The 25,614-nt window shown below is 42.2% G+C and overlaps 1 protein-coding gene across 1 annotated transcript in view; it reads right to left on the bottom strand.

Moving 5' to 3' along the window:
• Nucleotides 1-25,614, bottom strand: part of DCC (DCC netrin 1 receptor) — a 615,473-nt gene that overhangs the window by 21,976 nt on the left and 567,883 nt on the right. The window contains exons 22-26 of the mRNA XM_065661552.1: nucleotides 21,925-21,990; nucleotides 18,733-18,895; nucleotides 11,686-11,912; nucleotides 8,905-9,021; nucleotides 4,179-4,334 (exon numbers count right to left, since the gene is read on the bottom strand). Coding sequence (XP_065517624.1) covers nucleotides 4,179-4,334; nucleotides 8,905-9,021; nucleotides 11,686-11,912; nucleotides 18,733-18,895; nucleotides 21,925-21,990 — 729 coding nt within the window. The remainder of the gene's footprint in view (nucleotides 1-4,178; nucleotides 4,335-8,904; nucleotides 9,022-11,685; nucleotides 11,913-18,732; nucleotides 18,896-21,924; nucleotides 21,991-25,614) is intronic.

The raw sequence follows: 25,614 nt of genomic DNA, 5'->3' as shown, positions 1-25,614 counted from the left end.
GAAAATGTTTGCTTTAGTGCATCTCACTTTAACAGATTAATGATACATAAAGTTATCTCCGTTCCATAAACCTTTTCTACGGCTATCTCAAGCTATTAATGTAATTGTTATTTTATTGTTCTGGGTTACACAATTTTCAGCCTTTTCTTTTAATACTGGTAAATAATATATCTTTATTTAAAAAAAAAAAAAAACCACAACACTATATTTTCTGGACATCTCCAAGTTTTCATCCCATGGATTATTAGGGCAATGCACTGATGAAGAATTTCTTCCCCAAAGGGTGCTCAGGCATTGGAACAGGCTGCCCAGGGCAGTGGTGGGATCACCATCCCTGGAAGTGTTCACAAACCGTACGGATGAGGCCCTTACTGACATGGTTTAGTGGTGGACTCGGCTGTCCTGGGGTAAAGCTTAGACCTGATGATCTTCAAGGTCTTTTCAAACCTGGTTGATTCCATGATTCGATGAATGGCTCCCTCTAAAAATGGTGCGGTTAGACCAGTTGTGGTCTTTAGGGTTACCCATAAGCCAAGTACCCTGTCTTTGTAAAAGTGTGATCAGGAGGGGACCAGAACACAGCCTGCTTATGCTGACCAGTGCGTGGATGGAGATGGGGCAGGACAGGCACGGGGCCACCTCAGTACCTCCCAAGTGGGAGATGGTTTCCTCCAGCTCTCTTCTTTTCCTACTGGAGACCGTGATGGCTCAGCACCTCTAGTAGTCATGGTAGAGTTAAAAAAGAGCATCTTCTTTGTTCTCTAATTCATGGTGAACTAGGCACATCACCATCTCCTCCTACCTGCCATGATAACATTGTGAAGGCTGAAAGAGAAGAATAGCTGTGTGAAGGATTTCTGACTGGACAGCAGTCACTTTATTATGGCTCAGAGATAACTTTCTGGCTGGAAAAGGTATTATTTAACAGTTGGGCTTTATGGCTGGTTGGGTCAGCAGCAGTAGTCAAACAGCAGAGACAGCTTATTGTTCAATCTCTAGCTGGGGGGCCTGACTCTCCTTGTCTTGTTTTTTCAGTTTCCTCTTCAGTGGAACATTTGTCCTAAAGATAAGTTCGAGCACTCAAACCTTTGGGTCAATGAAAAAAGCCTTCAGAAACAGAAGAAGGTGCTCAAGCATTGCCTGTGAGGCAGGATGCCAAGCATCACCCTCACTAATGGCATGGTGTATGATTTATTCAAGGATTGCTACATCTTGATCAATAGGGTGCTCGGTCACGCAGTACCACAGGTAGGGTCTGTCTCAGAGGAATTATTGCTAAGTATTTCTTTTTCAGACACAGCTGCAATCGGTCAAGTATCATGTGAATTCTTCACCGAGGGGTAAAACACACAGAAAAAGCTGTAGGAATTGGTTCTAAAATCTCTTTAACTGCTAGTTGCTCTCAATAGCAGAATCATGCTAAGAAAGCAGCCAAAAATACATGAACTCAAAGAGTTAAGAGGAATTTTGTGGATCTACCCTCATTTTCTGCTGCAGCGAGGTGGGAGGTGAGGCAGTGGGAGGCAAGCCATAAACAAAGCAGATGCTTTCGAGTCGGATGCGCTGGAGGTTGACCGCTCTTCCAGATGGGCTGGCATTCAGCAGCAACAGCACTGGTGCTCCGAAAAGCTTCAGGCACCGTCTTAGAAATACGCTTTTATATCCCTTCATCCCTTCTTGGACTGAAAAGTAATGAACACTGACACTATATAAACCTAGGGAACTGCTTGGATGGTTCTGATAGTGTCAAGTGTCACTAGAAAACAAACACTATCTCCATGTCCTCGTCTGTGCCTTCACTTCATTGCCATAGGGGTGAAAATGTAAGGCACAGTGAGGGGAGAGAATATTCATTTGGAGGTATTTTGTATGGTCCATGAGCTTTGAAACTCAATAGCCGTCACCAGAGAGCGCAACTGCAATACCTCTAACAGGTTGTCATTGCACATAGTAACTGGCTTATATAATTTATAAATACCATGCAGCCTTGATTAAACAGACCTCAATGATCAGAAACAGCCATTATCCAAACAAGGCTGTCTACTGCTTTTGAATTATTTTACGGAAAACTGCCCAAATTATCTGAAATCCTCACTGCTTGAGCTTTTTCAAGGCCCATCAGGTCTTCTGAATAATTAAAGCTGTTTTGTATTCAAGCTTCTTGCAGAAACCTTTTGTGCATTAGCAATCTTCTGTTAAACTCTCAAGCGTGCAGCACTCGAAAGATTTGGTCAAACCCACACTTTCCTATACAGACCTACCCCCAGGAACTGGACCCAAAGAGGATTTCCTCCTCTTGTAAATATCACCTCCAGACCACTACACACGTAAATCTAGTCGCTGGTTCAGGCAGAAGCTGGATGTGCCAGGGATGTGTGATTTTGGGGGCTGTGCCTAACACATTTCTAAGCAATCGTGTCGCAGCCATCACTCCGTATGGTATCTACAGGGAGGGCTGCCTCCGTCCCTGAAACTTCAGCAGAACTATAGAAACCTCCGTCACTTCAGCAGCTGGACTTTGGATCTGAGGGCAGAAGAAGCTCAGGTCCTTTAATGAGCAGGTCAAGATGACGATAGCTGAGCAAATAATTCAATTATGCTTTCTCCATCTCCATGAACAGGCATGGGGTAGTTAATTATATTTTTATTCCCCAGCATCTAATGCTTGTCAAGCAAGAAAGTCAATCTCCTTTGTTTGTGCATGGCATTTGTGGGGGGTTTGGTATTTAAGCAGCAGATTTAAACCTGATAAGGCCAGCGAGGCACTCCAAAGAAATTGCCATCTGGCTCTGGCTAGACCTCCACAACCACACTGAAAAAAGCAGCAATCATAGATTCATAGAATGGTTTGGGATGAAGGGACCCTTATGCTCATCCAGCCCCAACCCCTGCCATGGGCAGGGACCCCTGCCACTGGAGCAGCTTGCTCCAAGCCCCTGTGTCCAACCTGGCCTTGAGCACTGCCAGGGATGGGGCAGCCACAGCTTCTCTGGGCACCCTGTGCCAGCGCCTCAGCACCCTCACAGGGAAGAGCTTCTGCCTAAGAGCTCATCTCAATCATTGAATTTAGGCATTATGGAATGGCATTAGAGTTACGCACAGTACACCTAAACCCAGTTTTTACCTACAATCGTACCACTGGATTTCAATCACCTGTCCCCCAGGACCTGTCAGAACTGAAGGAAAGCAACAATTGAGCAGCAGGAAAAAAAATCAGTCATTTCAGGAAGAGTTCCCCATGGACCAGCAGCACAGATTCCCTGCGATGTGAAAAAGGTATGTGTAACAGATTGACATTAATCTGTCCATAATTCAGACCTGATGCACACTAGAGTTAAGGGAGGACTGTAAGAAAATACAAGCCCTCTGACGACAAGTAATATGTCAGAGTACACTCCTTAGGCTTGAATACAGAGCAGATGGCTGTCAGTGTGGCAGGGTATCACCAGTAAACCGGGAAGGTGAGACTCCAAGTATGAACTCTCCCCAGATCATGGTAAGGTGGAGAATAGTTATGGGAACACACAAACCACAGATCTATAGCTCCAGAGGAATAAATACGATACAGAGCTCAGTCTAGAGAAGAGACAAGTGATGAGGAGAACAGTACTCATATGTATAAAAGGATCTGCTAAAGGAAGAAAATAAACTGTTCTCAACGCTTGCTATAGCTGAATCAAGAAATAACTGGCTTACATTTTAGCAAGTTAGATGTTAAAGAAAATGTTTCTAGCAGTGAGGGCAGCTAAGTCTGGTAAGACACTCTGTGGAAAGGTCATGTAAGTGCTATCACGGATGATTTTAATGAGTGATGATGCTAGATTCTGTGCTGGAATGAAGAAGAGCTTTTGAAGCTGGCATTTTTCTGGAACATCCTTATGAATAAAGCAAAAGAAAACGGAGTACAGTGAAATGACTGAAAGACCTGCAGCAATGACAAGTTTGGATGAGAGAGGCAGTGATTTTTAACTTTTAAGGGGTTCAGACTGAATACCAGTTGCTGCCTCTTCTCCACTTGGGATTTATGGACTGTGGCTGCCTCTTGGGACTTATTGTGGCTCTCAAAAAGCACAGCAGCGTGATTCACATTGGGTAGAGCTTATGCATTCCAATGATAGAAGGCAACTTATTCTGAAGCACTTTAATATCAAAGAGAAGAAGAAAAGCACTGTACTGACTTCTTCCTGGTCCAAAGGTCCTGTCCATGGAGAGGGTTGGGAATGGCACTGGACGAAGGGTGAATTGCGGGTGCGGGTATCCACAGGTTGGGGATGGCAGGATTCCAGGGTACTGGGCACTTTCTAGTGTTGGCACCGGAATGGCACTGACCACAGCTAAAAGGAAAGAAAGAGAGTGAGGTTAAATGAGTGCCTTCAGAAAATTAAAACAAAAACATCCTTAGAGGGTCAGTAGGGAAACAGAAACAACCACAAAGTACCCAAATGCCTGGTATAAAACAAGTCTCTGCCCACAGAAGCTACCTCTGCATACAGAAATATTTGGTATACATTGGAGAACTGCAAGTGCAGCCTGCAATTAGGTATCTGTAAAATTAAACAGCTTCTTCTCTGTGTTCCAGCCATTCAGCCACATTTTGGGGAGCTCTTTATACCCCTTGACAGGTAAATGAGAAGGAATGGACCAGGCAATTTAAGGGCTTGTTTCAGTTGCCTAAGCACAGGTCCCTCGTGCTGTTCCTGATGCCTTAGGAAAGCTTGTTGCCTTCACCTGCTGTTTCGAGGAGCGTGGGCTCCTGTGACTCTTCTATTACATCTGACAGCTTCACAACCAGTGTCCCTGATCTAGGATGTCCCCAATGGCACAAGCCCCCCAATGTTTATCCATCACCTGAGGCTGCCCAGGCATCATTCCCCCTTTCAGGAACATCCCAGCCTGTAAGGAAGAGGGATGAAAGGTACAAACTAGAAGTCTGAAACTGAAGTTGAGTTGTGCTGGATTTAAATGGAACACTTTGATTTGAAAACTGGGATCGCAGTTTGATGAATCCAGGCTTTTCTGCGAGCCATCTCCCCCATTTTCAACCATCGTTGCTTGAAGAGTGGGTGATAATAATGTGCGAATAGTAAATTTCTTTGCCTCTTTTAGGAATTATTGGAACTCCCGTTGAAGTCTTTTCCAGCTAAACAATACACAGAGTTTTCTGGCTCATTGGTGATAAGGTTTGTCTTATCTAGCATCTTTCACACTTGGATTACAAACAGTGCTGTAGACTTTAATATAGTCATTACAATTAGTTCTAGCTCCTACTATATCCATTGCAGAGAGTGGCAAACTGGGCTACTTGCCCAAGGTCACACAGGAAGCCAAGATGGTGCCAAGGGTATTTTTAAGTGCTGGGCTTTCACCAAGAGAATGCTGCACTTCCAGAAGTAAAGGGCAAGTGATGAAGAAAACTCATGAGCAAATGCGAACATGGGTGATTTGAGTTGCCTGGGTTCAGTCAATCCACTTGTAGAAGAGAATTTCTACTATTCAGGCATTTCATTTTGTCTGTATAAGACATTTTTATTGACAGTATTTATAGCATTGCTGCTACAGTGACAAATATCACTTTTTATTGAATCATATTAAAGAACAGCTTGCTTTTCCAAATCCATTCCTTCATTTGTTTTTAGTGTGTAGGTACCTAGCACTTTCATTTTTGAAATAAGACAGGATTACTATTCATCGCAGTACTCTATTGCAGAGAAGCCAGAGTAAAGCTAACATCAAACATTTTCAATAAATCTTTGTGATTCAAGCAGATATGACAACAAATCTGTTCTGTCATAGCCTGTCAGCAATTGAATTTGCACTTAATATTGATATACTAAGACAGAGAAAACAGAAATTCCCTGACCAAATCATGGAGCTCCCTAAACACTGGTCTACATTTAAAATGTACTGTATCATGTAGGAAAGCAGCACCCAAGAACAGCTTACAGGAATGACAAAGTAGGACAGTTTGAATTGTATTCAAGCGCCCCAGAGGCTCCCAAAGCAACTGAGTCGACATGCTCATATTTCCTTGAGAAAAAGAATTGTTGTGATTTTCTGTCATTTTAAGGAGGGGGATAAACAGGAAAAAACCTCCCCTCAAAACATAGCTGAAATCTCTTTCCAAGCTGATTTATTCTATGAGAATTTAATTTTCATCTTTCATAAGTAAAGATTACAGACAGAAAACAGGATACAATACTTGAATGTGATGCCTGCAAAGACTTTCTCAATTAATTTTCATTAAATCATAGAATAAACTAGGTTGGAAAAGACATTTCAGATCATCAAACCCAACCAGTCTCTATGAATAGTTTATTATGATGCTTTGACTGCCGCAGTGTACCAAAAAGCATGTGCTTCTGCACCTGCAGTATTGCATAATCCCACCATCAACATTAGAAATGGACTTTTCTCATTTTGCGTTATGTTCTTGTACCAAAATTCATCATTAATTTGGTGTCACCACTTTTCTGCCACCCTCAGTGCAAGGCTTGGTTTGGGATTAGAGATATATACCTTCGCTTTGAAATGCAAGAGAAGGGAGCTGACCCTCAGAAGGACATGGTGTTGGGCAGGGGTCAACTAAACAGTAGGGAAGGGAAGGACTGGCAGTGGGAAGCTTGGGGAGCTCCTCATCCCTGATGTCTTTTCCTCTGCATACAACAGCCTTGGCATTTGTGACTCCCTGTATTTCAGTTGCATTAGAGCTGTCAAAGATATTACTAAACCCTCATCAAATTTATCTGGTTTATGCTCCTTTCACTTCAGTAAGCTAAAGCACAGTATGGAGTGTATTTGTTCTCGAAGACTGCAAATAATGATTATTGAAACAAGCATGAGTACTTCCAGATTTGGTATTTAACAATTAAAATATGCATTTTTTACTTCAGAATTACACTGTTGCTTCTTTAATCTATTTAATCACTCACTGCTGACAATTTCAGCATCAGGCAAACAGAGAGAAATTAATTAAAGCATCTAGTCTGACAAAGCTTCAGTTTTATCTTCTGGAAAAAAACCACAACTATATTCAGTATATCCCAGCCTGCACAAATGCACAAATAAGATTTTCATAAATCAGAGTTTAATTATTTGCAAACAAATGTAATATGCTGTCACTGTAGGTTAGATTGATATTGTTGTAAATATAAATAAAAAGAAAAGATCCTTCCTCAAAATGAATCATCTCACTGAAAGAACTAAATATGTATAAGAGCATTTTTAGCTATAAGCTATGGAACAGCTTTTTGTTGACTGGACATACCTAACACTGCTATTGACCCATTGTAATTAAGATTGATTTGTTACTGATTTTGCTTACACCACTCCAAGTCTATTCATTTTCTTGGACTGCTGCCCTCCTTCAACCCAGGGGGAACCCCACTGAAAAAAGGGCAAATTATCTGACTGAAATTAGTGGGAATATATCCCAGGACATGGCCAGGTAGCATGAGAGGTTTCTTTGCCTCATCCCACAGGTCTGTCTTCTACACCATGAAGACTGTGGAGGCTGAAACGCAACAATACGTCCAGCCCAAGGTGTGAAGAACAAGAATTCATCCTCTCCCTGGGCACCTGGGTACTGAAGCTGAGCAGCGTGACCTGAAATGCACCCATCGCAAACACAAATTAAGGGAACCAAACTAGCTCCTATTTAGTAATTTCCTGAACAAAGCCATGGTAGGTTATTCTCGCTCCTTCATTCAGTTCCTTCTGTTATTATTATTTTTTTTTATATATCATTTGTGATGTGCTCTTCCACAAACCTACAAATAGGCACTTATATTTAACCATCGGGGCTAGAGAGAAGTGCTGTGATGAAGCGGATTTCTATCAGTGTATGTTCGTTTTTCTTAACCCAGACTATTCACACAAATGTACCAATTTCTGCAGATTTTTGATCAGATCTATTTTGTGAGGTCAAAGGTAGAACTTCCAGCTCAAAGCTGAGAGCTACCGAGACATTGATCAGAGGAAAGGTGGGGACCCAAAGCCTCATATTCCATTGGGAACTTGACGAGTGCCAAACTAGTGCGTGTGGGGTCTCACTCGTATCATTTCTGTGCTCAGATGTGAAACAAGGTCATATCAGATGCTTAGTAAGTAAGGTCTGCATGATGGGAGAACCTACCTAATGCTCTCCAGCCTTCTTGTTTCTGTCGTGCACTGTGCTGCTTTGAAAAAGATTCGCATAATCTATGTAATTTGTTCAGTGATAAACGCTCTGTGGCCACTGAAATTTAACACCTATCAAAACCGTCTTTTTTCCTAATTTATTTGGTTTTGTAAGAGAGCTGCTCCCTATTAAAAAAGCATATACTGCGTGGGCAGCTAGTAGAGACAAACGGAAATATAGCAGAAATTGCAATAATGTCCAATTGATTATAATTATTGATAATAATGATGATATTAATGATAGCAATGGAAATAGTTATAGCAGTAGGAATAACAATACTAACAATAACAGGAATAGCAATAATAATAATATCACAATTCACATCTGTGTATTGCAAAGCCTTCTGCTCTGTCAGCTTTAAACTTTTACCCCTGTTTTTAAAGTTTTATAGTAGGGATACAAAGGGATTTATCCATCACTGTCCTCCTGGTAAAATGGAAACAATGACTGTTTAGGCTTAGCCAAGGCTGAGTCTAGCAGAAATATGATTCATGAATTCTCTTTATAGTTTTTCCACCGATGTGTTGTGAAGCTCTGGCAAGCTTCCAGGCCTTTTATATATTTCTCTACTTCTTTTTCTTTTTTGAAAGATGATGAAAACATTGCTGATGCTATTTAACTTTATGAGGCATAACTAGATCATATTTGAAAGATTGCATGAGGTCTTCAGATGGGTGAACACAGCTTGCGGGGTGCAGAATGGGGCTGGGGGAAGGTTTGGAACTCACAAGGGTTGTTTGGTTGTGACTCCATGGGGATCATGAGCTTGGCACGGGTGGCTCTGCGGGCAGCAAGCGAGCGCTCCAACGTGGACATGCTGCTTCCGACATCTTCTGTCTCAGGACCTACAGGAAAACAACACAATAGCTCAGCTGAAAAAGCCGTAAATGAATGTTGCCCTTCTCCCTATGTCTAGCGGAAAGATACAGAAAGATAAATAGGCTGTTGTTTTCTCGTTTTTTCATTGTTTTTTTTTTTTCATCTCTTTTTTTATAATTCAGTTATTTTAACCGATCGTTAAGCACCACCTGCAAAGAGCTGCACAGACTATTCTGGCTGCCTTATCTGAATAGAATTATTGCTTATATTTTCCTGTAAGAGAATAAAGATATCATGTCCCTTTTTTCTTTGTCTCCAAAATTATCTTGAATACCCCATTCTCTTGCTAAAAATAATACATTTTCTTATAGCTTCCCAGTTACAAACTTCTTTAAAAATTGAAGTATCAAGACCAGAAAAGGCTGTGTAAATTCGGGTATGTAAAAAGCCCTGCAGCAAAGAACCGGTCTTCCAAATACATCTGAAGCATGTAAACGACCTTCCTTGTGAGATGCCATGAAGTCCCATGTTCTGACTTTGCAGTAATTCACGGTGTCTTTTCCAAACTGTGCATTTCATTTTTTTACAGAAACCAGGGCACATGAATGATGTGCCTGGATCTGCCCTTTATTTGGTCCTGGATCACAGCTAGCACATCTAGATCAAAGAGCCGAGTTATGCTGCCTAGTGTCCAAATCAACTCTTCCAGCACCTATATAAATTAGATATTCTGTTTAAGTATTGAAATAAGGATGCTCTTAGTCACGTCAGCATAGGATTCTTTAAGCATGGAAAAATTATAGAGAATACACTTGTCAGAAAGAAAGTGCGTTTGGAACTGGATGTTAGGTGGAGTAATTTGCAAGAGTAAAACCTGTATTTCTGTCTTCCATATGTATGAACAACGTATATGTTCATGTTCATACCATATATGAACCTGATAACTGGTCAGTTTAATAATGTCATACAGTTACGCTTAATATTCACACAGAGTATTCAGCTCTGATGTGCATAAGGAAGAAATTCTTTACTGTGAGGGTAGTGAGGCACTGGAATGGGTTGCCCAAGGAAGCTGTGAGTGCTCCATCCCTGGTGGTGCTCAAGGCCAGGTTGGATGAAGCCTTGGGTGACATGGTTCAGTAAGAGGTGTCCCTGCCCATGGCAGGGGGGTTGGAACTGGATGGTCTTAAGGTCCTTTCCAACCCTAACTATTCTGTGATTCTAAACCAAACACGTATTCCTTAAAAAACAACAAAAAAAAGCATTTGCCTCTTTTTCTGACTGCTTCTTTTTTGTTTTTCCCCAAATCATTCTTCTCTGAATTGCAGGACTAAAATGCCAAGTCTTCTATTGATGGCCATTCAAAGAGCTAATTGCTAGTGAAAAGCCAGTATTTCAGATGGGAAGAAACATAGAGGCATTTATTTATGGTCCAAGGCATTTACACATAAAATATCTAGCCCAGCCTTTGTCATTAACTTGCTCATATGCTGTGATGACTTCCTGCTATGCACTCGATTGCAAGTGTATTGCAATCGATGGAGCTCTCGTATTGATCTTTCTGGGCCCTGGATAAGCTCTCCTTGTCATCAGCAGTATCTGTTTAGGCAGAGGGAATCTTCTGGTTATGCTTTCCCAATGTCTAATACAACAAGGACCTTTGTATTAAAAAAAATGGAAATCATTGTCACAATTATCTTCATAAATAGCGAACTATCAGCCCAAAACACGATGTCAGAAAATGAGATCCATTTAGAAATTTGAAAACTGTTTCCTTTCAACTTTTCTTTCCTTGTGAGAATAGGAGGTATGGAAAAGGGATAAAAACATCAGAGAAAAGGCACCTTCGTTACTTACAGCCCCAACCAGTATTCTGGAATTATTTCACTCTGCCTTTCAGAGATGATAAACTCAAGACAAATACGTTTCTGTTTTCAGCTGCTGTGCTGTGTTTTGCCCTCCATCCCTCTCCGTACGTATCACCAGCCTCTCTCAAGATTTTCTATCATCGTGATGGAAAAAATGTTATCAGCTAAAGTGAAACCCGTGATGTGCTGTGTGCACTAAGGTTCAAAAAAGGAGAAGGAAACTTCACTGAAAACACGGTTTTCTTACAGAATTTCCTTCTTCATATCTGTAAGTTTTCTCAGTCTCCCTGGCCCAAATTCAGCTCCTGACCTCCTTGTTAGTCATGTTCTCTCTCTTCTCCCACTTATTTCTCTATGCCCCCTTTTTCCTCCCTGTTTTTCTTAGCACGGTATGCAAATTTAATAACATTTGACTTTCAGTTTAATTCCTGAACTTAAGAAGTTAGAATAGAGTAAAAATAAAAACCAATGGGATTCCCCCTAGTCTGAAACCACAACAAAAATCACGTAGGAACATCCCTCCTGGCACCCATAGCTGTCATTTTTTTCCAGTCTCCTCCTGGATCTGGCCAGGTTTGTCCCTCTGTTAGAAACTCCACACGCTGGGCTAAGGCCACTAACCACCAATATCAATTTAAAGAAAAGTGATATGTTGGTGATGAAGAATAAACCAAATCAGAGTACACAGGATGGGGTGGGACTAGACGACCTTTAAAGATTCCTTCCAACCCAAACGTTTTGTGATTCTATGATCCTAATTTCACCCAGTCTACAAGTGACGTCCAACTACTTTCTACCCTTCCTGCCCCCGGAGCCCCTCACCAGTCTGCGTGGTGCTCTTGCTTCCCAGTTGTGTTTCCGACTGGCTGTGGCTGACAGGGGTGATGTCCTGGCAGCTCTGCATTGGTGAGTCCCTTCCTGCAGAGTCTGAGCCTGCTGGCTTCTCAATGTTCTTCATTTCCATCTCCTCATGGTGTATCCACAGATCTGGGGGTCTCAGGTCCTTCTGGCTGCCCTTCCTCTTACCAGCACTGTGGGTTGCACGTTTCCTGCAGCCAAGAAAGATCAAAATTGTCACACAAGAAAGTTTTTCTCCTTCATAAGACCAAAAGAGTGATGTCTTCTCCTTTAGCATCTTTCTAAGGAACCCCTCTGGTTGTGCCCTTCGAAGGACAGCAGTTACCTCAATATGGTCCTCTGTTTCCTGGAGTTTACTCCAGGAAGTGGGCCTGGGGCTCAGCAAGGTGGGTCATTTTTTGTAGAAATAGGGGAAAACCACTCTTCTTGGATCAGAAGAGAAGTGGCCAGATTCATCTTGGGATGAGCAGCGAGCAGCACTTATGGAACGCCTGCAACTAAATACAGCGACTGAAAACGGCAGAGCCCACTCCTGCCAAGTTACATACAACTTGCACCTTCTATAAGTGCACGCAGCATATGTTGTATTTATTTAAATATACACTAAACCACTATTTTTCATAGACTCACATCAAAGAATGATTTGGGTTGGAAGGGACCTTAAAGCTCATCCAGTTCCAACTTCCTGCCATGGGCAGGGACACATTCCACTGGACCAGGTTGCTTCAAGCCCCTGTGTCCAACCTGGTCTTGAGCACTGCCAGGGATGGGGCATCTACATTATTATGCATTTATTACTAGGAAATAAACCCTTTATTTGGTACATTTCAAGCTAATAATGATATTAATAATAAAGCAACAACAACTACAAACAGCAACAACAACTCACAGAAATCCAGGGTAGTATTTCCCAGAGCAATATTAATTCTGCTTTCTTTATGCATAGGAATTACATTATACTCTTGCACCAGTGGGTCATCTCCTCTGGAGACCACATTGTGCCACGAGCGGATGGCACTGCTGCACCGCTTTCCAACTTCCCTCAACTATACAGAATCACAGAATCACAGAATCCCAAGGGTTGGAAGGGACCTAAAAAGATCATCTAGTCCAACCCCCCTGCAAGAGCAGGGTAACCTACAGTACATCACACAGGAACTTGTCCAGGCGGGCCTATACAGTCTATTTATAACAAAACACAGGTGATTTTCTATTCTAAAGAAAAAAGATATGCACCTTAAATATGGAGCACAAAGCCTAATTTACAGCTGTAGAGAAAGCCTTGTCAGAAATCTATCAAACTAAATAACTCTGAAAGAACAGCTTTTTCTGGATAATTGTTGTGTTTTTTGCTCAATAATCCAAATGTTCTCTTACCACTGTTTTTTCCCTTTGTATATCTCAAATTTCTTTGCGAAAGGAAAGTAATGTAACTGTCCCAAGTGGAAAATTGGAAATACTTGTGACACACAAAAAGCTTCAGTCAAATATTTTCAAGTTCATGTGCACTTTTAGGCAACAAAAAATGGCAACCTTGATTTCCAGGGGCACTGAGTATTCTGGGTTACTCATTACCTCTGTTATATGTTTAGCCCAAAACACCACCGTGCACCTCCTGAAGGGAAGATTTTTTCCCCTCAAATGCATAGAAAGCAGTACAAAACCTCTTGCTGGCATTCCTAGGACTCACACCTTGGATATCGTCTGTGTAGGTGTACTAGGATAACTGCCCTTCGTGCTATGGCAGGCATCGTGGAAGATGCTATGGGATTATTTTACCAGAAAAAAGCCTGAGGAAATTTTAAACTTTAAGAAACTTCAATTATTTTAATCAATTTCTGTTCTTTGCTAGGTTTCCTCAGCCTGGCCCAGAAAGCAAGAGATGCATGGTGCATCACCAAACATTTTGCTTCCAAGAGAAGGAAGAAACACATCCTGTAATGTAAAACACCGCTGAGGGTACAGCCCTGTCCCAATCCCAGAAGCTGATGGCAATGACATTTTATTTCAGCATATCCCTGTCCTCAAACTGCCTCCTAATGGCATAGATTGGTTTAGGTCCTTTGGCTGCTCAGTACCACAAAACCTCTTCAAGGGTCAAAAGATCAGTTTTAAAATGGGATCTGGAAAGTTAGGTCTGGAGGCTGGGGTTGTTCAGAGGTTTTTGCTTATAGCCCATGGAAAATAAGAGTGTTGGCTTCTGGTCATAATTATTTCTTATGTTTAGTCCGGTACTTGCTAATTTTCAAAACTTGGTAACTTAAAATGTGAGTGTTTCAAAGAACAGGAATAAAGAACACGGAACAAGGACAGTTCTTTCATACCTTCTTCCACAAACCCTAGTACCCCTGGCACAGACCCTAGGTCATGATTTACACCCACAAGAATAATTATATGCACTTCCATTCTAACCTTAATGTATGACCTGCCTGAAGTTAAGTTGAGGTATAAAGTTGCTCTTGCTGTCTTGTTCAAGAAAAGACCATAATTTTGGTCTTACTTTCCTCACTTTGGGATACAGCAGCTTTTTTGTCACTTTCAATTGAAGGGAATTCATTTTTCCAGGTTTTAGCCAGGCAAGAGAAATTTCAGCCCCAAAGTTATTTTATGCAGAACTCAAAATAGGAGGTTATAATGAATGTGCCATTTCAACCATAACTACAAAACTGCTACAGCAATAATACCATTTAAAAATATATGCAGTGATCTAGCTTGGTTGGCGTTGTTTTTTTCTCACAAATTATTGATGTTCTGACAGCCTGTGATTAGCAAATTGAATCAGAGCCAGGAGTGCATAAGAAAATGGCATCAATAACAAATGAAAATAAATCCTCCCCTGGAATATTTTGTTTATGCGGTGCAGAAGTTGAGTTTCAGCTTCTGAAAATGCATCTACCTTCCATTTCAGGTGGAGGCAGGATCCTGGAATAATGGAATAAATGCTGCACCAGAGAGCACATTATATCTATAGAATAATATATCTTCAGAATGTAGAAAGTCATAAAAGATTCAACATGATTTCTGAACCTCAGCTGCAGCAAAGGAAAAGGATACTTTGGAAATTCGTGTTGAGATTTATGATGGGATTCCATTTTATTGTTGGGGCAGGGATTGGGAATACAAGAAGTTCTGAACCGAAAAAATAAAATCTCAAATAGCAGCGTTTCTGTTGTTCGATGATTTTACAGCATGAAATGCATCCTTGCATACCATAATTATATATATATATTATTTTTTTTTCCTAAGGATAGAACTAAAAATAGACTTCAGTTCCTCCCTTAAAATAATATTTTGATCATGCAATCTCTGTTAATGATCTACTTTTGAAATAAACAAAGCCTCTGGAGAGGAAACTCTTTCTCGTCATCTATTTCTGCTTCTGCCAGCACAGCCGCAGCTGGGCAGTGACTCCAGCCATTACACAGCATTCCCACATAGCTCCTAACAATATACACATGCTAGGATAATTGTTCAAATACTCCAGAGCAGGATTACTCTTCACTGCCTTCATTTTGCCTTTACGTTACTCCAGAGAAAACAGTTGAGTTTATAGCAACTCAGCCTAGTTTATTTGCTTAACAACCCCTGAAGATGTCTTTATCTGAAGAGCTCAGAAATAAACTGTTCTCCTGGGCAAAACAAGGTTTTGCTTGTAAAAGACCACCATGGGTAACAATACAGCCCTGGTCCGACTGGGTATCTATCTTTCCTTCAGGAGCAGGGGCACTTTTGAAGGCAGAACACGGAAGCAACAGTTCCATAAGCAATAACCACACTGAGCTCCTCTACTGCTGCTTGAAAAGTGCTTTACGGATACCCAACGATAAATAAGAACATTACTTCACCTTAATTATCCTTCCAAAGCATGAGTGAGTGTTTTAAATTTTCTTCTCTTAACCTGGCAAAAATGTGCACTTTGTCTTTTGGGATGTATTAAGGGAAATTCAACTGGTATAGAGGTCCTGTATAAAAACCAAAGGATACAAAACAATTCTTTCCCTAGAAAATCTCCCCGGTGTTTATAGATGGAAAAATTTCTGATTTTGACCTCTTTATTTTCTGCCAACCACCCTACAAAGCTGATACCAGTACCTGCCTCTGCTATCATCTGCCTTCATGGTCCTTTCCCCTGAGGTCAGATCCTGCCTCGTGCCACCATACAAGAGATGGGGCAGAGGGCACTGCTAATGAGCTGCCCCAGGATGGAGCTAATGAGCACCCCCAGCATGGACTTAACAAGGCACCCCAGCACGGAGGGTGCACAGAAACACAGGAGCACCTCTAGGACACAGAGGTGAAATACGGCAGCTCTTTAGCGGCTGCCAACTCACTCCCAGTTCATTTGAGTTTGATCACACTTTCGTTAACACCTCCCCCGAGCCTTCCTAAATGTATACTGACACATCCCTATTACTTATATAGGACTTAAACTAGTGTCAGCTTGTTTTTTGCAGCCTCTTTTTACACCACACCCCTGTCCAGCATACTAATTGGTTGGGTGATATATTCAAGACTATGTTTAATTTTTAACGGCTTAAATACACACTATTTACCTACCAGTCTTGAACTAAATGTCTACCCTCAGCTTATCTCCTGTGGTAGTCATGACCTTGTGTTACCAGTCCACAGGCTAATTTTTCTGGCATATTACAAATTTATATTATACCCTGAAGCTTTAAAACAGTCCCCTTAAGAAGCAGGTCCTGCACTTCGGGTGCATGCTGTGTGAGTGATATTTTCCCTTGTTTTAATATTCAACTGGGATTCATCTTCTCTAAGCCCAAACTCTGAACTGGAGGATGAAGCTGACGGGTGGCCCTATTGCCCATCCTCCCTGGCACCACACCACAAGGCACTGCCAGCGCAGGGCAGCGAGCGTCTCGTGCTGTGGAAGATGCAGTTACTGTGAAGGTATAAATCTCAATTACTGCAGGACCCGTACGTTCTCTTTATGCACAACTTGGTAAGTTATTGCACCTGAATCTTGCGTGCATTTTTCTCCCCTATTTTTTGTCACAGGGTTTTTACAGATGATATTTCAGTCTTCACCAGATGGTAGAGACAGAAAATCCCTACTAAGCCACTTAGGTCAGTACCAGGCTGTTCTATATAATGTACTTTATTGTACTTTGTTCAGTCAAGTTTTGGTTAATTTAAGAAACATGATATACCTTATTGTACTTTGTTCAGTTAAGTTTTAGTTAACTTAGGAAACATGACTTTCCTCCACTGGAGTCTTGCAGATTGTTCCATCACCTGCAAGTTTTTGCTCTGGGGAAGGACACAGTGAGACTTGGCCTTTACCTTAATTGCAGTCCTTTTGTCCAGCAGTTCATTGGTGACTAAACTAGGAACCTGCTGCCAATAAAAACTGGAATCTAAACCCTGTGTGTCACAGTATGCATCTCTCGTTATTTATGCATTATTTGATTTTTATTGCCCTACTATTTTCTCCACTTTCAATTCAGAAATGGTATGTCTGGGGCAACTTGAGGGGGATTTACCCACTTACAGTATAGACATTCACAACTTATACAGCAAATCCAAATCCACCAGCTTCACACATTTTTAATCAGTGGACATCAATAAGCATCTTAAAATGGCAAGTCTTCTGATGTCTTCTGATAAGATCGATGATTCTTTGAATGCTCCTATTCTTCCCCAGGGGCTACAGAGGAGGTCAAGGTTATTACCTCAAACATAGACACTTAATTTTTGACACCTAATTCTGTATAGATGAATCTCTTTCTGTTGTAATTGCCTTTTCTCTGTTAGAAGCTCTAGAAAGCTTTAACTTGGATTCACCAAACTCCATTCAGCAGAAGAATTTTCATTGCTGTTAGACGGTGGCCTGATTTTCAGGTGCCAAGACTCACAATAGAAGCAGATTTTCAAATCAGTCCATCATTCAACTACCCCAGCACTTCTAAAAGCACAGACCCTCACTTTCCTGCCTAAATGAGAGCTTTCTCATTTAAAAAATCTACCCCCAACCATCTACCTTTAGAGAAACCTCTTGCCTCAGTGACTGTAGAACACTCCAAGCTGCCATCTGCCCACACTCAACCAGCCCGAGGCTGATTTTGGCAAACAGGGAGCTGTTCAGTTTCCTGACCATCCTGTCTTCCATTGTGCCAACCATTTTTAAGCATCAGTGCAAATCCATGTAGTAATGTCTGGCTCATGCAAACATTTATCATTCTTGTGGGCATACTAGGATTAAATTTCAGTTTCTCATGTCCAGTCTTTCACAATAGTATAATAATCAATGAAGTAATAGAAAAAAAAGAAAAATAATGGAAAAATATAAAAATATAATAATTTTCAATGTATTAAATGCATCGAACCGGCTGTTTCAAACCCACTGACTCACTTCTCATTTCTATGAAACCTGAAAAAAGCTTTGTGCTTTACACTACTGGCCTTTTGTAGCCTTTCACAGCAATCCTAAAGACTTTTTTTCCTACAATTTTCTATAGACTGCTTTGAGGGTTTTTTTGACTGTTATCTGGAGAAACAGTTCTGAATGCTTTTTACTGGAAGACTTTCAGGGACAGATTGTCTGTAGAGGACAACATCCTCCCAAAGCAAGTGAGGAGGACTGTCTGTGTTTCTCTGCTGTGCAGGTGCACAGCTTGCAGAGTCAGGAAGTCTGATATCACCAGGCACAGACAAATACTCTTTTTTCCCTTTAAATCAATGGAATTGATTCTTCCCTGTGTCTGAATTATACTTGGCAATAAAAACAACGGAGAGATGGGCATGGCAGATACTTTTCGAAGGTCAGCACACGAGGGGTACTTATTCCCCATGGTTTACTCTGCAGCATGGTGACAGGGGATATTCTTCACTCACCAGCAACGAGTGGCACCTCCAAAACTAAACAGCCGAGCCCCAAAACGCAGTTCAGTCCCAGAACCCACATCTCCACAGTAGTAATGCTGTTGCCCGGATCTGTTTTGAACACGAGCATCTGCCTTTCCCTTTCCACTGTGTGATTTGAGAACGTACTTCCTCTGCTGTGCTGAGGAGCGCCTGGTGCAGATGACGGCCACCACCGCCACCACGACCACGGTGATGACGCCGACGGTGACGACGATGATGACAAGGAGGTTGCTGTTCTTCTGCGGTGTGACGCTGCCGTGGGGAGGGTGCATCTGCCCGATGGGGGGCTCTGAAAGAAGATGGACAAGAAGGGCATGATCAGTGCTGGATTTGCTCTACTCCCTCTTTAGTGGTCACCATAAAATAAAACACATAAAGCCTGTCAGGTGGGATGAATTCCTCTGAAAAAGCCAATGGAGGGAGCAGAAGGGTGTCATAAAGAGCTGAAATTAATGTGTCACTGCGTTTCAGTGATACAGCAAACAGGAAAATATTGAAGCAGTAACGACTGAATTTTCTGGATGTTAATAACCTGATGTTGGGAGTCAATAGCGTTCAGCTCACTTTTGCCGTTATCAGCTGAAAATGGAAATATAGGGACTATGGATTTTTTTCTTTATGGCCTGTATAGTCTTTTTTGGTATTTATTGGTATTTACAGGAAAGGACATAACTTGTGTGTCAGCCAGTCTAAATGCCTCATTCATTTGGCAGTACTATGTTCACCCCACAGCCAGTCCCATATCACATTGCACTGTTGAGTGCTATGCTGACCACATGCCTGCGCAACACTTGAGCAGGTTACAGGCTCGATCTTGAGAAGTGATGAGCTTCTTAGTTTCAATGCAGCAGCAAGACAGTGACTGAAAACAACTTCATTTCCAATGTCAAGTCCCAGTCAAGCTGGCCCCTTGCTTTCAACAGCATTTCCCTCATTGCATTGGGAATAGCACATTTTATACTTTTAAAATCTTACAATCCCAGGCTGGTTTAGATTGGAAGGGAGCTTAAAGCTCATCCAGTTCCAAACCCCTGCCATGGGCAGGGACGCCTTCCACTGGAGCAGCTTGCTCCAAGCCCCTGTGTCCAACCTGGCCTTGAGCACTGCCAGGGATGGGGCAGCCACAGCTTCTCTGGGCACCGTCTTCCAATCCGTTCGGATATTTTGTTGGATAATGCCTCACATTTGATATTTGATATATCACAATGATACACATCATTGGACCATTGGTTATGGAGATGTGCACAAATCAGGCAGTAATGCTTTTGCTCTGCCTGCTAAGGCAATCTTGCAGGCATCCTGTAAGATTACAAACTCAGAAACCCCAAAGTATCTTTCTACTTGAGCTTGGAGAAAAACTAAATATTTGGTGCAATGGGATGTAAAGTGTTGATCTTGCCGAAGATTTCATAAGAAAAGTAACTCAAGAGTTTTCACATGGCATCAAACCCACAACCTCTCATGTATAAACAAAACAATACTTGGGGATCTCGTTTGGCCTTTATTACAGCTGAATGGAAAAGAAAAAAGGAGAAATCTCTCAAAATAACAGTTTCAGTTAGCAATAGATGTACGTTAATTGTAATATTCTGCCTTGATTTTCTGCCCTAATAATCCTTTCTTTACTTCACTAATTATTCTGTTTAAATAATTTGCCCTTTCCACATAGCTTATTTCCAGGCAAATAATAAGAGAAGCAGCTGTGAGTGCCATCCTTCTGGGATTAAAATGGTTGAGTAGAGGAATCCTGAAGATTTTGGGATTTGGTTTCTTTTTCATCTCCATGCTGTGTAAGAGGCATTGAAAAAATACACCCCATGAAATACAGTGACTATCAAGAAAAACAATTCTCCCTGCCCTTTATTGCAGGCCCTGGAAGCTCTTTTTACTTCTTAAAAGTCCATTTTTCTGTATTTATGGTGAACTACTATGAAGAGCAGGAGAAAAGCTTAAAAGAGTGGTGTGCTGGTTGCAGCAGAGAAGGACAGAAAAGGTAACAAATTTTGCATTCCCTCCTTGTCTTGTCTGAGGAAAATAATCAGAGTTAATCAGCTATGTGCTTTGTAATTAATTTGTACTTTCAACCCTCACTTGATAACGCATTTGAGGGAATCTTGTCTGTTGTTCCATTCAATAATGTGAGATGACAGTGTTTCATTAGGTAACGAAGATGGGGTCAGGAATAAGAAGTTATTGATACATAACTGAATCCCAGCTGTCACTGATTATGTTCAGTTAGTTTTTGTCAATCCATGGGATTTCCTGTCACGTCTTCCTATTTTAGGATAGGATAAATTCACAAAAAAGGCATTTTCTGCAGAAAGCCTATATCATAAAATCATAGAATAGTTACAGTTGGAAAAGACTTTAAGATCACCCAGGTCCAATCGCCTGCCATAGGCAGGGACACCTCACACTAGACCATGCTGCTCAAGGCTCTGTCCAACCTCTCCTTGAGCACTGCCAGGGATGGGGCAGCCACAACTTCTCTGGGCACCCTGTGCCAGCACCTCAGCACCCTCACAGGGAAGAGCTTCTGCTTTAGATCTAACCTGAGCTTCCCCTGTTCCAGTTTTAACCCGTTACCCCTTATCCTGTCACTACAGTCCCTGACGAAGAGTCCCTCCCCAGCATCCCTATAGGCCCCCTTCAGGTACTGGAAGGCTGCTCTGAGGTCTCCACGCAGCCTTCTCTTCTCCAGGCTGAACAGCCCCAACTTCCTCAGCCTGTCTTCATACGGGAGGTGCTCCAGCCCCTGATCATCCTCGTGGCCTCTTCTGGACTTGCTCCAACAGCTCCATGTCCTTCTTACATTGAGAACACCAGAACTGCACCCAGTGCTGCGAGGTCTCATGAGACCAGAGATTGAAATAGAATAATGTAAAATGTATTTTGCTATTCTTTCCAAGACATTATTTTTTCAAAGATGTGTTCTGCAGCCTGAGATATATCTAAAACATCTCTTTTGGTGGGATTGTCATCCCCAGCAACATACTTTTAGGAGTTCTGTTGCAGCTGAAAATTTGATGGGAAGTTTGGGGACCAACTTTAAGAAAACCAAAACAGAATACATGGTGTTCTGACCCTATATTTTGTTAACATTTCTGGTATGCAGAAGGTGTTTTGCACATTGGTAGAATTTTCAACAGCTGAGATAACTCTCCTCTATAAAAGAGTGAGTGTGCGACCTGTGGGCTTGTTAGGTGGCTTCCAAGACATGAGAGAGGAACAAGGGAGCGATAAAGAGAAGAGAAGCAGAAGATTATCGCCAAAACAGTACTTAATTATTAAGCATGGTTGGATGGAGCCTGTATTTACCATTCAGACTGCTCCGATCAATCAGGTTGGTGTCCACTGGCCAATAGGAACCATCCCCATGACGACCTGTTGGCAGAAAGAATGCATCAGACACGGTGTAACAGGTAAACCAGCAAAGTCAAGAGCTGCTTGAGACAGTGCCTGTCTGACAGTGTTTAAACTATTAAACAGTGCAGGAAAAGTCATCCCATATGTGCTGGGGAAAATCTGTCACCAAAGCAGGCTATGGAAAGCATGCTGAATTCCAGCCCTTTGAGCAGCTGGTCTTGTTCTGTTGGCTTTTCCCCTCGTCCAGATGTTCTTGTTAGAGTGACAAACTGAGGTGCGATGGCAGCATCCATCTGAGCCCCCTCCGTGGGTAGCAGGAATAACTCAGCTGCTTTTGCGGCTGGAACTGCAGCGCAGGGACAGTGCTGAGGAGAGGATCACAGGCACGCTCTCCACCTGCCAGGTGGCTTTTCACCACTATTGAGCAACCTTTCTTTAATTCATTTTCCAGTGAAATGCACTTGGGGAAATAGAGCTCCGCCACTGCTTGGATTTTACAGAAGTGATTGCCTCTTTTCTAACCCCAATGTAAAAAAGTACCCCAAAAGGAAAGTAAAAAAGAAGGGACATCATTATTACCCCAAAAATGCCTTGGCTGTTGAGGCAGTACTTGCACTCCAAATCAACATAGTAAAATATGAGGTGTTCATCTTTTTCCCTGCTTTATTTTGTCTTATTTATCAACATTGGGCTAAATAGCTGTGATGGTACGCCCATGTTTCTGCCAAGACCAGAATCCCTACTTCCTCATGTCTGCTAGGAGGAGAAACGTGAAGTCTGATAAAGTCTTTACAAACTCCTCCTTGTCTCTACCGGCATGGGAGAAAGCAAAGTCCACAACAGAAGTGGTTTGGGGTCAAAGTCGCTCTTCTGGCAGAGACCAAGCTTATGCAACAGCATGCTCTTGATACGGGCATAGTGTACTATAGCCAAGCACAATACGCGGCCATCTTATTCCTCCAAAGCTAATTATTTTTTCATTGAAGTCAAATGAGCCTTCCCAGGTGACAGAGCCTCAGCTGATGCAGCAGTGCTCTGCTGGGACAGTGCTTCAGGCAAAACACATCTTCCCTGAGATGGGCAGAAGCTGCTGGAGCACCACATCGGCAACAACTCCATAAGACCCTCAGGCGCTGTCTGTTTTGGCTCTGTCATCCCTTAGATCAAACAGTGTAATTTCAGTAGGGCGAGTTTTGTTGGTGAAGGAATTAAGTAAAAATTATGAAATCTTAGTGCAGGGCACTAAGGGATAATTCCAGATAATTTCTACATTAAACAGCCACCATATGCATCAGATATCTTGGCAGGCTGAGCAAAACCCCCCTGTTTTCTCACTTCCCTTCAGTTGTTTGTTGATGCTGTGCACTGTTAAACAACTGCCATACGCCTCTCCAGAGGTACTTGTATTTCTGTGGATTGTGAAGAAATCCACGTGCACAACTTTGTCTACCAATTTGGGAAGTATTTTGTGATGAATGGCCCTAAATAAATGAAAGATGATTATCATCAGAAGAGACTTCCACGTAATCATCTTTTCAATCAGCATAACTGCACAGCTACAACAACTTGATCCCAAGAAAGCAAGGTTGCAAAATGTTTAGCTGTAAAAGCAGACAAAATAGAGCTAAATATAAGGTATGTAGTGAAGATGACACTATTAAAGCAGTCCTATTCATAGTACTACACTGCGGCATGCAAATACGTTGTGACCCCGGGGTTATATTGTACTTGGGAAACTGGGGAGCTCTGTGGGAGTTTGCTAAATGTTACTGGCTTTTATATTTAGCCCATTTCAGCAGGAGCTCATCACACTGGACAACTCAGTCAGGATATTGGAGACTTAAAAAACCTAACCCTGAATGCCTGACTCTGAAGTTTAGTACTTTCTGAACTGACATGAAAGCGCTTTTCAAGGCATTATACACGACATTTTAATTGTAAAAATATTGTGTGAACAACTGCTCATTTCATTCTTGGCTCTAATGCGGCGACTGGAACCTGAGGATGTCATCATTTTGGGATGGCTGTAACATAGAGGTAGCCAGGCAGCAACCAGGGAAAGGTTCAGGCACCACCATCTACCCTGAAGCTAAAAAAGTTTCTGGAATGCTTTGTTTTAAAACCAGCCCAAGGCAACAGAGTCTTCCAGTTTCATTCACTGAGGGCAACTCTTTCAAAGGCTCAACTTCCAATCAGAGGCAATTTCCCTGAGGAGAGACAGGAACACAAATAACATCTGAACAAATGAAAGTATTTCAACAATGCTTTTGTCAAGGAAAGCCAAGACTGAATTTGTAGTAATTCGGCTCTGTTCTTTGTCAAGGAGAGCCAAGACTGAATTTATAGTAATTCGGCTCTGTTCTCCTCTTAAGACACGTAAGCATTATTCAGTATTTAGATAAACAAGGAGATCTGAGCACTTACAAAATGGGAGATTAATCTTTGATCCATTGTAAGGTTTCGTATGTTAAAGAGTAGGTAGGGCTTAAACTCCTGAGGATTATCCATGCTTTGTTCCAACAGACCTCCACGAATCATTTCTACCTCTAGCTTTCACTCAGCAACAGTTCCATTTCCCTTTAAAAATCAAATGATGTGCCAGAACATTGCCACTTTGAGGCTATTTCTTCATTCAGCTTCAAGGCCTCAGGTTTTGACTACCTTTAATTTAATAACCCAATTGAAATAAGGAAGCTAACCTGTGTGCTTCCACTTAAACTTCAACGTCTTTGATGCATTTGTCTGCTAGCACTGCACTTGTCTGTTAGCACTGTGCTTACTATTGCTGTCGCTCTGCAATTTCTTCCCAAATCCATCGGTGTGTTCGTGTTACAGAAAACAAGTGCAAAACTCCCAAACCACTGAGTTTAGGTCTAAACCCCGAGTGTCAGCCAGAAAGTCCATAAAAGTGGAGCGTAACTCAACAGACATCTAGAATTCATTTGTGTCTTTCTAAGTCAGACAATGGACTCTCTCTTCAACTTCCAACAGTTTCCTGTGGAGATTTTTTCCTTTGTATTATTCCATCTTTTGGGACAAACCATAATAGAATGTTGACTCATCAGCTGTTTCTTTTAGAGCTGCCTTTTCTCGAACAATCCCAGACTGGTTTGGGTTGGAAGGGAGCTTAAAGCTCATCCCTTCCAACCCCCTGCCACGGGCAGGGACCCCTTCCACTGGAGCAGCTTGCTCCAAGCCCCTGTGTCCAACCTGGCCTTGAGCACTGCCAGGGATGGGGCAGCCACAGCTTCTCTGGGCACCCTGTGCCAGCGCCTCAGCACCCTCACAGGGAAGAGCTTCTGCCTAAGAGCTCATCTCAGTCTCCCCTCGGGCAGGTTCAAGCCATTCCCCTTGGCCTGGCCCTACAGGCCCTTGTCCCAAGCCCCTCTCCAGGTTCCCTGCAGCCCCTTTAGGCACTGGAGCTGCTCTCAGGTCTCCCCTTCAGGAGCCTTCTCTTGTCCAGGCTGCCCCAGCCCAGCTCTCTCAGCCTGGCTCCAGAGCAGAGCTGCTCCAGCCCTCGCAGCATCTCCCTCACGGCCCCACTCAGGACTCACTTCAACAGGTCTACATCCTTTAACTGAGGTTTAACAGTCCTGGATCTTGATTTTCCTACTTGTTTAATCCATTGTATTAAAGGTGGTG

This window comes from Lathamus discolor, chromosome Z, assembly GCF_037157495.1.
Source record: "Lathamus discolor isolate bLatDis1 chromosome Z, bLatDis1.hap1, whole genome shotgun sequence".
Classification (NCBI taxonomy): domain Eukaryota; kingdom Metazoa; phylum Chordata; class Aves; order Psittaciformes; family Psittacidae; genus Lathamus; species Lathamus discolor.
This window is presented reverse-complemented; position numbering and strand designations above follow the sequence as displayed.